The 12,954-nt window shown below is 36.8% G+C and overlaps 1 protein-coding gene across 7 annotated transcripts in view; it reads left to right on the top strand.

The window, feature by feature from the left end:
- Positions 1 to 1,669: 1,669 nt before the first annotated feature.
- LOC137645659 (protein tramtrack, beta isoform-like) overlaps positions 1,670 to 12,954 on the top strand; it is a 132,835-nt gene continuing 121,550 nt past the window's right edge. For all 7 annotated transcript variants that reach the window (XM_068378494.1, XM_068378497.1, XM_068378491.1 and 4 more), the window contains exons 1-3: positions 1,670 to 1,826; positions 6,223 to 6,329; positions 11,796 to 12,746. In XM_068378494.1, the coding sequence (XP_068234595.1) occupies positions 6,249 to 6,329; positions 11,796 to 12,746 (1,032 nt within the window). In that variant the 5' untranslated portion in view covers positions 1,670 to 1,826; positions 6,223 to 6,248. The remainder of the gene's footprint in view (positions 1,827 to 6,222; positions 6,330 to 11,795; positions 12,747 to 12,954) is intronic.

Genomic DNA, 12,954 nt, shown 5'->3' with positions numbered 1-12,954 from the left:
TACATCGCGTCTCTGTTAGAAGTTTACGTATTTGTTTTCAATGAAGCTTTTATTTTTCAAATAGTCACATACTTGGTAACAAAAATTATACAAGAATATTTCTTAAAATATGAAGTTTTGTTCTTGTAGCACAAAAAGGGGACAAAAAAAAAGAAAAGAAAAAAAAAAGCGCGGCTAGGAACAGTTTTGTTCTTGTAGCACAAAAAAGGGGACAAAAAAAAAAAAAAAAAAAAAGCGCGGCATTTTACAAACTAAGATAAGAGGGAAAGACATTGAAAAAGCGAGAATCTCCCGCCTTTTCAAAAGCGGGATTCTGGTCACATTATGCGTAGCAATTGTCTTAGATATTTTGAATGCCCATGGTTCTGATAACTTTATGAATCATTGCACATAACTTAGATTCTATTCTGGCTTGAATAGGCAGTCAATGTAATTAAAATTCCTTTACTTACTCGGGTATTTTCCCTGCTGGAGCCCTTGGGCTTATAGCATCCTGCTTTTCCAACCAGGTTGTGGCTTTGCGATTGATAATAATAATAATAATAATAATAATAATAATAATAATAATAATAATAATAATAATAATAATAATAATATTGACAACAACAACAACAACAACAACAACAATAATAATAATAATAATAATAATATTGACAACAACAACAACAACAATAATAATAATGATAATAATAATAAAGGAGTAATCCTTTCTCGAGGTGTGACACCTTTTATCGATCTTGCGCCTCTGTTTATTATGTTGTATAATTTCTTAAGTTGAATTTATGGTACATTGCATTAGATGGAGTTAGAGTAGTCAATCATGGCAGTAGCACAGTTAATCGCGAGTTTCTTTAAAGGATATTCATCCAGATACTTTTATTAAAACGTACATTATATTTTGTGGGGGTAATTCTTAGTCTAATGTTATTTTAACATAATCATGTTAAGATGTATTGATAAAGTATATATTTCTATTTTTTAATGTCTCATATGTAATGGAGATGAAAGCTGCTCTTAAAGAAAGTAACTGGCCTTCTTGGCAGTCTATATTTTTGACACGTTGATTATACAACCACTAACAGCGCATGGCAATTTTTGCACTTCGTTGATTTTATTCTCAAGCCCGCATTTAACTTAATTATTATGTACAACATGAAACATGAGTTATTATCTTTATTTTGTTGATTCCTATTTTTCTATCAGTTCGTCGTGTGCTTAATTCTGCACAGTGTAAATATATCTATGGTGTAAAGTATACTTAGATATTGAACCTTTTCCCAATAACAGTAACAATTTTTTCACTCTATATTAACTCGTGTTCTTTTCTTAGCTCAAGAAATGCTAATTTATAATGTAATATTTATTCTTAACAAATTTTATTTCATAAAATAAACATAAAAGGTTATACATTCAATTGTTTTTTTTTTTCCTCACATGTAATATTTGAAAATCCCGGGCGCATTTTGCCTCAAACTGGAACCACTAGATGACTCTGTCGTACAATGCAATTCTTTCACATTTTGTCCCTTGGCTTTGGTTTTATTATCATATAACTTTCATCTTTAGGGAAACACAAATATAACAAAATTAAATAAATGGTAATTAAATCAAATTTTAGTAGGAATTATAATGTGATATATGGAAGGTATAAAGTACATAGAGTGTTATTAGCTTAAACCGTTAACGCATAGGAATCGAACAGTGTATTATACTGCGGACGCCACAGTTAGCTTTTTCTCATTGTGTTTTTAGCAGAATCTATGGCGATTTTAATACAGCATTGTTGTTGGGTGTATTTAATGACGAGGTTCCCTCTTTGAATTAAGGTTCGTATTGGATTTGTCTCCAATTTCAAGTTTAATTAACAAGGTACCTCTAATGAAAGCCTGTTTACTCTGCCAAGCCTAATACGTAAACCGTAGTTTACCCTTTGGCAATACCCTGCCAATACTTTATAATATAAATATTATTATGAACTTTGTTATTAACTCAAACCTTAGGTATATCAAGAACTAGATTTTACCCTATGCAGGTTTTAACATAAAGGATAGCTTAGTACCAGCGGCCCCTTGAGATACTACCGCTAGAGAGTTATGGGGTCTTTTGACTGGCCAAACAGTACTACATTGGATCCTTCTATCTGATTACAGTTCTTTCCCTTTGCCTACACATACACCGAATAGTCTGGCCTATTCTTTACAGGTTCTCCTCTGTCTTCATACACCTGACAACACAGATTACCAAATAATTCTTCCTCACTCAGTGGGTTAACTACTCACTAATTGTACAGTGGCTATACTTTCCTCTTGGTAAGAGTAGAAGAGACTCTTTAGCTATGATAAGTAGCTCTTGTAGGAGGAGGACACTCCAAAATCAAACCATTGATCTCTAGTCTTGGGTAGTGCCATAACCACTGTACCATGGTCTTCCACTGTCTTAGGGTAGAGTTCTCTTGCTTGAGGGTACACTTGGGCATGCAGTTCTGTCTTGTTTCTCTTCCCCTTGTTTTGTTAGTTTTTTGTAGTTTATATAGGAGATATTTGTTTTAATGTTACTCTTCTTAAAATTTTATTTATCCTTGTTTCCTTTCCTCACTGGGCTATTTTCCCTGTTGGAGTTCCTGGGCGCATAGCATCCTGCTTTTCCAACTATGGTTGTAGCTTAGCAAGTAATAATAATAATGATAAGCTACCCATTTTGCAGAAGTTAGCTGTCTTTTTTGGAATGCATACGTGAAATTCAAAATCTTTAAAACACACAGTAATTAGTTTCTGTCAATCCATGATCGTTACAGGCAATAATGTGATGCTTAAAATGATAAAATCATTGCTAAAAACATTATCCATATGTTCCCACCTCACTATCATTGATGGTTTGGTAAAGTTGTATTGTATTACAGGGTGTGATTTCGAACAGAAAATATGTTTTCTCATAGTAAATAATGTGATTTAACCGAATTTGACCTTCATTTCAACCGCAAACAAACAGATCAACCAATTGGGCTTACTTTAAGTTGCCGAATTGGTTGCTGTTATTACAGATGAAATGAAGGTGAAAACCGGTTAAATCACGTTATTCTCTACAGGAAAAACTATATTTTCTGTTAAAATGGCTAAATATAATGTTGTGTTAAAATATTTAAATATAAGCAGTTGTTTAACGGTGTCACTTCACTCACGAATGTACTGCGAACGATGACATTAGCAACGTTACCAATGATACACAGTGTTACCAATGATGACTGGGATTATTACGGTAATATTACCAGTTACACTATATAAAAAGTGCAAAAAGGGTACAGAACCTAACAAACCCACCTAACCTAACCTAGTAGTTGACAGGTCACAAATCTCAGGTATATACTGAGAACGGTAAAATTAGCCACGATACGAATGATTCACATAGTTACCAACGGTACGGTGACATTACTAGCGATAGTAATGCTAGATATTTCCATACGTATTTTAAATAATTTTTCAATATAAGTTTTACGTTATATAAAAAGTACAAAAAGGGTACAGAACCTAACAAACCCACCTAACCTAACCTAGGAGTTCCCAGTTCACAAAACTCATGTATGTACTAGGAATGTTAAAATAGGCAGCGTTACCAATGATACACAGTGTTAACAACGTTACAAAGGCATTGCTAACAGTAGCAATGTTACGGTAATATTATCGTGTATTTTAATGAATTGTTCCATATACACTTTACACAATATATAAAATGGTACAAAAAGGGTACAGAACCTAACAAACCAACCTAACCTAACCTAGAAGTTAACAGGTCACAAAACACATATACAGTAATGACTTTTGTTGAATGACTTACCTTTATGAAGGGGACGTCGAAACTTGCAGGACACGGGAGGGTGAGACTGACGGCTTATCTTTAAATAATATTATCTTCAATGGGGGTAGGCGACTTTTTTCCAAAAATGTACCTTTATAAGAAGTAACAGTATAACCACAGCGACGTTTCTTTTTGGTTTTAGGTATCTTGGTATTGGTATTACAATAAAACACCCGAATGTCTTTCCTGTAAGATAGGAGGGAACGGCACTTGGGGCACTGTAAACGTTGAGGAATTACATTGTGTTTTAAGGGAATTATCAAAATTGGATGAAGAATCATAAAAATCAATATGGAATCTAGCAAATGCTTTTAGGTATGGTATACTGCAGCCGTTACAAGTTTCTATAACTTCCTCCATCGCAAAATACGAAAAAATAAATCTCACTTGAAATGACGGACACCTTAATAGGACAAAGGTTTCCAGGAAAAGGATTTGGTGGAAGGGGTATGAATAGACCGCTTAAAGAGATAAAGGAAGGGGGTAGGGAAATATTGACTGACAACCCCCTTGTGTAAACTTTGAATACGTATAGGTTCGTGATTGGTTAACGGGAAAACAACGGAGTCTAGAGGGTAAACATGAATGAACTGGATAGGGAAACTTGTATAGAGCAAGTGTGACAAAAATAACAAAAGGAATAAAACCAATATAGGAAGATAAAATGCAATGTATGATAAATGATATTGAATGGAAATATAAAATGAGTTGATTTTATAAGGTATAGGATAATAAAACGAGTAATTCTAGGGTCAAAAGTAATATGTATATGGGGTATTACATAAGTAATCATGTAATAGACTTGAACAGAGCTGGTAGAGAGATGGAGAGTTACATTTCACGGTTAGGGAAGAAGAAATCCTATTGGTGGGGGAAAAGTTTCTGCGCATGATGGGGGGGGGGGGGGGGGGGTTTGCACAGAAGATCGAAAACTGGTATGTACGAACATACGTACGTGAGCATGCTAATGTTAGCATGGAATGCTAATGTTAGCATGGAATGCTAACATTTGATCTACATCAGACATTGGCAGCAATGATTACTGTATTTTTTCATGAGGCGCCTCCAAAGTTTATCCAGTTATACTGCTTTGTCTTTTCCTCCAGTTATTATAAATCCAAGAAGGTAATGTATAGAGAAGAAAATGTTTGTTTTACAGTTATACATCGTTTCCCCAGTATGTTTTCCCCACCCAAAACCCCGAGTTCCCACTGGGGGTCTCCCATTACCGTAGGATATAGATATATATATATTTCTGAAACTATTCACTTTGAAGAGAGCGTAATTTTTTCTATAAGAAAAAGTAGTTTTTTTTACTAGGTTACATTGCCCTGTAATACACTACAATAATACCAATAGTTTATGTATGACATATCTATTTTGACGTTACTGTTTTTATAATGATTTATTGTTAATTTGTTCTCATCATTTATTTATTTCCTTTAGTCACTGGGGTATTTTTCTCTATTAAAGCCCTTGGGCTTATAGCATCTTGCTTTTCCAACTAGGGTTGTTGCTGGGCTAGTGATAATAATAATAATAATAGTGTAACCCACTGTTTTTGTGTTAACCTACCAATCCTATAGAAACTGATTATGGGGTCCCAGGGGAAATAAAGCATTTTGTGTTGATAAATTCCACAGAATTAGTATTATATTCCAAAGTAAATGGCGGTGTGTATGAATTCTGCAGAAGTAGTTGGAGAAATACAAAGCGAATGTGTGCTATAGAAACATTGAGTAAGGGAAAATACAGCCATACATTGTACCCTATCATGCCCTCCTTGCTTTATCGATTCAACTATAGAATGGCGCAATTTAGTTCGGATATTGAAACTTGCATAATTGAATAGATCTTGTTGCCTTTGTATATCAGTGGCCAGTTCCTCCCTTGTGCATAATAAATGGATATCAACTAACCTAAACTTCCCCCCCTAACCTAACCTAACCTACAAGCACTGGGGTACTGGTCCTCAGCACCCTGGTGCAAAAACTGCCCCTATAAATAGCTACGGTTTGTATCGTTAGGAAAAATACAAATTCTCTCCGAATTTGTCATTTTGTAATGGACATGACTGTGATAACAAAAATACACAGAGTACATTACATTATCGTAAGTCTGAAATACACTGTACTGTATTTTTTGTATTTTTTTTTTTTTAACCTTCCTATTTTTAAAATAATTTAGGAAATGTCTGCCTAATCCCACAGAATAACTACCACACAAGGTAGCCATTGTGTAGGCTAGCTGAAGAGAATATTATAAAGAATGACAAATCTGAAAGCATCTGGGTACTTGAGTATAAAGGTTTATTAAAGTTTTATTTGATTAGAATTGTAAGATGATAATCGGTGTATCCTTATTTTTCAGAATTTGTGCGAGAGAAATCTACAAAAATGGGGGAGGATTTTCTCTCTTTGAAGTGGAATAACCACAAGCCAGCATTTTTCCATTTGTTGAAGATATTAAGGGAAAAGGTAGGAGTTATACTTTTTCAAATTACTGTATTTTTGCAAAGATTCTATATAATTTCATGATGTATTACATAATTCTACAGATATTTAATGTTTGTTGTAATTGTCATTACGTTGGTTTCCCTTATGCTGTTTTTTTTTTTTATCCAAATTTGAGGGCAAGTAACCATCATTATAGTTATGTTTGGTCCTACACTATTACAAACCTTCATCCTTTACATAGGATAGATATCAGTGAAGCTGGAGTACTCAGCAGTTGAACTTTTGTAACGAGGTATAAACAGATAGCCAGTAGTTACCTGCCGGGAACAGGGAAGCACCACCCCATGCCTGCTTTCTGAGCAGTTATTGTTCTTTAGATTTTGGCTGTCAGTTGGAACAGACGTATTTCCATTGTTTGGAGTACTGTATCTTGGTTCTTTAATTGTTTTTTCTCTAGCAATTTTATGGGTGTTTGCTGCCGTGGGGATGCGAACTTACCCAGGGTGTCGGGACAACGGTGTGGCATCTTCATGAATGCATGGGAGGAGGACTCATTTGTTGCACCCTGCCTGTCTAAGACACTCCTGCAGTCAGGAATCTCCATGTGATGAGTGTCGAAGTGGTGACCTCTCCAGTGGATTGTGTATGGCAGGAGAAAGAAGAGGTCCAAAATGGATTCTTTGCCTTTGAAGCAGACCATCGCCATCCCTGATGGAGTTTGAGATTGCCACTAATGACAGTGTTCTCCAGTTAAAGAATTAAAAATGTGTTTGTTCTGATAAAGATACAAACCCTTGTCCTTTTAAATAGGAGTACTTCAGCTAATGCTGACCTGGCTCAGAAGAAGACGTATCCTGTGTGGGGGACCAGAGGTAGTGTAAAGGAAAAGGGGAGATAAGCCCTTTCTCCTGTGATTGTCAACTCTATTCCAATCCCAGCCTTGTCCTTAACTGGACGGCCATTTCCCATGACGTGGGTTGATTTTTGTATTTGTGTTCGTCTGTGCTTTCTCTTCACTTTGTGTTTTTTGTGTCTGCTTTGTGCTGCTTCTTTGTTGGATATGTCATGGAGCAATCTCATGAGATGTGTTAGTGCCCTGGCTGCAACAGTCATCGTTGCTGCACTTTCATGAGCATGTGCAAGGTTGATCCCCACTCGACTTGTGCTCCGTGCAGGGAACAACAGTGCCCTAAGTGTAAGAACTGGCTGGAATAAATGGACACGCTGCAACAAGAGGAGGAAGAGGATGAGGAGAGATTATTTGCCGTTCTCCTTCCAAGACCACAGTGGGTTTGGCCGGCATGATCCTTCTCTAAGATTAGGATTCATGGGTGTCTCCTCTAATCTCTAACCTCCTGCAGGTTTGGCTACTACCCATGTACCTGTGAATTGTGATCCAGGTGAGGTAACCCAAGGATCCCCGTCAATGCAGGGGTCCTCTTTCTGTTCTCAGATCTGGCCTTTGTGAAAGGAGGGGCTCAAGTTTGTCTGGTCATCCTTCGGCCTCTAAGGTTCCTACGTCAGGATATTTTATGGACGTTGTTAGGGATGGCGTAGGAAAGGGGTTCTTTGTCTGGAGAGGTACCCACCACCAGGAGAGAGAAGTGCTCATACAAGTCTCCCAAAAGAAGTGGCAAGGACGAAGGTGGTTCTCCAGGGAAGAGGAGAATCTCCGGGTACCGTATATATGTACAGTTGTTCCTCGTATTTCACGAATTCACTTCATAACGAGTTTTTTGGCAAGCCAGGTCCTGAATTTCACTGAAAATAGAAAATTATAAAAATTCATTATTTTTATCATCTTAACAATAAGATAATTTCTCAACAAATTAGTAAATAGATGAAATATGATAAAGACTTGATGAAAATATTGTAATAGATATCACAAAGAAAAAAGCAGGGTTAACCAAGAGTGTTATGAAAATATCGTTGGCTTGCGTCTGCTGATGTCAGGCTCTAAACTGCGTATATTGTCTGTGTTGTTTACGCGAGATCGTACACCACGCGCTAATCGCTGACAGATGAGAATCGGCCAATCAGGGAATGGTAATGTGTGTCCTTGCTACTGATTAGCCGATGGAGCACAGCATCACTCAAGTGAATGATGTTAGGCCAAGCAGCATCTCCCCTTGTTGCATTCCATTTCGTGTGCTTTATGTCTACAAGTGTTACTTGTTTTGTGATACTGTACGTTAAAGTTTTTACTTATTACATTCAACCGAGCCCTTTGATGGCCCATACGATTGGCTGTGCAGTAATTATCATTATCGTCATCACCTACTGCACAGCTAATTCATTGTTATCGTCATCATTCAAATTTCATTGGAGTGCGTATCTTGGGTGAGTACCCTATAGAGAATTAGTTGATATTTAAGAATATGATTAGGTAAGTATGTAGCCAATTATTATTTTTTCAAATAAAATAGTTTCAGCCAGATGTTCTATATCCCACACCCTTAAATTAAATACTATAGTAACATTTTAAAGACATTCTCCATGTCTTAACCTGTAGCCTTAAAATATTCTATGTAGTGCCGTACGTATACGTTAGTGAACATGTATAGCACAATGGACTCCAATCCTAGGCAAGGCTGGCCTAACCTCGCATATACAGGTGCTGCAGTCAGCAGTGCATTTGGGCATTTAGCATAAATCTTGTATAACTAAAAGTGTTTATAGGAGAGTGGGAAAGTTTTGTAACAGTGTAGGAGAGGTTTATAAAGACTTGAAATCCTCATAAATAGTGAAAAATAAATTTGGTACCTACCTTTGGGGCAGCCAAACCAGTCTTAAGACGAGACTTTGCTAGCCTTTTTGGGTCATCGGAAAAGGTGAGGTGAAGGTTGGTTCGTTGATTAAGATTGACCCACACGTTAGTGGGGTAGGGGCTCTTGTTTTCCTAGCCTGTATAAAAAAGTGTTGTACAAGTTTACATGTGAAATTCTTCTTACTAGAAGAGTAGGAGGAAGAGTCTATCTTCATGAGAATTTTAAGTACAGTAAAATATTGGGAGTTCTCTCTATCACTGACTGAATCACTTAAATTACTTTTTGTAGACACTAGGTCATCCTTTTTTATTTACACACTTACATTCAATTTTGATAGTGAACCATGTGTAGCACATGGGCACAGCTTGACTGATTACGTTCTAGTCTCATTAGTACTTGTCCACAAAAAATACTCATACAGAGGGAAAGTTTAGTTCATATACTGAATTGAGATTTCAAGCTTGTTTTCCAAGTTACTTGTAAAACAAGCCTGAAGTTTCAGATAGGATATCTTTACCCAGGACAAGCTAGAGACCTTGCTTTCTCAGACAGTTAGGGAGAAAGTGGAAAGGGTATTAATAATAGCCAATACCAACTCTAGCATGACTTTACCACTAGGGTTGGCCCCCCCTGTCAGGTCTAGAAGAACAACGCTTTATCAGACCATGAACTTGGCCTGACCTAGTTATGGAGTAATTGTATAATGCTTATTTATTCCTGATTGATCTTGCTGGACAGAAGTTGGTTTCCAAAGGTATACTGTAGTGTCTTTGTTTGTAAAAGAATTCAAATAGTGGTTGACTTTATGGTTAGGGCCTTAATATTGAAATATTTTGCAGATACAGTTTTGAGGATGGTGTTCCAGATGTTTGAGAATTAAGTACAGTAGATCAATAAAATGATGAAGATAAGACCTTATTCAAGTTTCTGAAATAACTAGACTGGACAGTTTAAAATAACACATTAAAGTTAACTGAAACCTTCAAGAATTTTATTTGGAGGATGGATCTTATTTGTCCCTTTCTTAGTCTTTCCATAGCCCCAGTCAGAAGCATGACCTCATGTCATTGCCCATACTATGCATGATCCTTAATCTTATAGGCTGATAAGAGTAAGGGGTCAAGTTTTCTTAAGAAACCAATCTTTTCTGTTTGTAAGAGCGATCCATCAAAAGACTCCACTGTCAATCAACCAGCAACCAAATATGTCACCATTAGGGGCATGTTCCAAGCAGAGAGAACATATCTTCTCCTGTGGACCCCTTGATGTTTTTGATCTGGACAACTTGTCCCATCTACAAGATTTGTGGGTCCTAAGAGTACTGATAGAGGGCTACCAACTACTACACTTGGTCTCTCCTTCCCCCCTTTATCTCATCACCCTTGCTTCAGTCATAAGAAGGCAGTGGAGATACGTCACAGGCGGTTGAGAAGTTTGTGGAGAAGGATGCATTTTTGGAGATTCAAGGTTCTAGTTCAGGGCTCTATCACTGCCTCCTGTTCTTAGTCATGAAAGTACTGTATTGGGATGTTTCCAGGCTAAAAAAGTTCTTTTTAGGGACGAAGTTCTCCTAGGACACATTATTGCCTTTCCACGCAGCAGTGAGAAAATAAGATTGGTTGTAATCATTAGACTTGTCGGATGCATATTTTCATGTGCCTATATGTCCAGATTTAAAGGTTTAAAAGGTTGCTCATGAATGGCAGAAGCAAGGGACAGTGAAAATGACTTAGCAAAACAAAGATCTAGAGACTGACCATATATACCTATGATCAGTGCCCAAGCCTCCTCTCCACCCAAACTATGACCAGGGAGGGCCAGGCAATGACTGCTGATGACTCGGCAAGCAAACCTATATGCTCTCACAAACCCCCCATCCTTGCTCATAAGGATGGTGAGGTTGCAGACACTATAAGAAACTATCAAGCTTGTGTGGGTCTCGAACCCCAGTCCATCAGAACATCAGGCAGGGATGTATCCAAGAGGCTACAACAATCCTAAAAGGTTCAAACATTCAATTGTCGTGGCAGGGCATTTCAATTCAAGAGCCTGTGCTTTGGTTTATATGCAGTCTTGCAGGTCTTCATAAGAATCATGGCATCATGAAAGTTTATAGTGTGTAGATGAAGGATCTATTGTATCTTGTGTCTCTTTCTATTGTTTTGTTAAAGTTTTTAGAGTTTAGGAAATATTTATTTTAATGTTGTTACTGTTTTTAGAATATTTTATTTTTCCGTTTCATTTCCTCACTGGGCTATTTTCCATGTTGAGGCCCCTGGCTTATCGCATCCTGCTTTTCCAACTAGGGTTGCATCTTAGCAAGTAATAATAATAATAATAGTAATAATCATAATCAGTAGCACAATGGCTACATCTTGTAGGCATAAGGGTCCTTTTGCACCTGGATGATATGCTGGTACAGTACTGGGAATAACAAGGGAATTTTGAAAGAATTACATGTACACTACTGGTATTAACAACAGAAAGTTGTAGTATTTACTTATACAGTATGTCAATTAGTGTGTAAACCTTAATTATACCTCAAAAATATGGATATTGACATGAATGTTTGAGGAATTTATGAAGAGTCATGTATGGAACAATTTTACATGTTGAGTTTTTTATTTTGTATCTTTGAAATGTTTGTGGTTATTATGTTAAATTCAGGTATTTCAATTTAACCCTCTTAAAAATATTGATAATCTCTCTCTTATTTCAGGGTTGTTATTCTGATGTGACTCTAGCTTGTGGATCCAAGTTCTTTGCTGTCCATCGTTTGGTGCTAATGGCTTGTAGTGATTTCTTTATTGAAGTATTCGATCATACCCATTGTCAAAAACCTGTTATTGTGCTAAAAGACATTAAAGGTCAAGAACTTGAGGCTTTACTTGACTATATGTACCTAGGGGAAGTTGAGGTTCAACAAACTGATCTTCCTGGTCTCATAAAAGCTGCAGAATGTTTGAAAATTAAAGGACTTGCTGTTCCAGATGAGGATCCAACACAGCCTTCAAAAAGTGATAGTCAGAAAGCTGGCGAGCGTCCAGCAAAGCGAAGGCGTCAGGAACGGGAAGTGAGAGAAAGTGATCGTGGTAGTGTTACGTCTCATTGTTCTGAACGATTAGAGCTCAGGGGCTCTCACACAGCTCAGGCAAGTTCTGTTCCACAGTATGCACATCATAGGACAGATATTGAAATAATTCAGGGAAGTGAGCAAGACATTAACCCTAGTACAATCACTGTGTCTCATACGGGAAGTGAAACTCACCTTATTTCTCACGATACGTCTATTGTACAACGAACAGATGTGCTTCAGGTGCACCCAGAACAGACTTCAACCCCAAATCGATTACAGTCTCACGAGACTCATCTCGAGCCCGATTCTCATTTGCATCATGACACTACACAAGGGCAACACAGTGAGAGTAAAGAATTAGAAAGTTTTGATCATAGTGCTCCTGAAATAAAAGTTGAACATTGTGACTTAGAAGAAGAAATTGAAAATAGTACACTAAAAAGTGAAGTGACAGAAATACATACAGACCCATTGAGTGAAAGTGCTTCAGGAGTGGGTGAATTTTCACATTTTATGACAGCTGAAGAGAATTTAGCCCACCACATGTTTCAGCAAGCCCAACAGGCCGGGCCATCAGGACTTCATAGACCAACTGTAAGTTTGTTTATATTGCACTTTACTTTTATTAGTATTTTTAAAATATTGCAATTTGTAATTTATTTTATATTTCACAATAAATGAAATTATGGTTTTTGTATTATCAGTTAACGTATAACTCATTAAATTGAATTGTGCTTTGTTTCTCTACATGAATATAAACTATTCGCTACTTACTATGGATATACAGTATGTTTTCAGTGCA

The sequence above is a fragment of the Palaemon carinicauda genome, chromosome 8 (genome assembly GCF_036898095.1).
Source record: "Palaemon carinicauda isolate YSFRI2023 chromosome 8, ASM3689809v2, whole genome shotgun sequence".
NCBI classification, from domain to species: domain Eukaryota; kingdom Metazoa; phylum Arthropoda; class Malacostraca; order Decapoda; family Palaemonidae; genus Palaemon; species Palaemon carinicauda.
The sequence above is the reverse complement of the archived record's forward strand: the minus strand, read 5'-3'. Positions and strand labels throughout refer to the sequence as shown.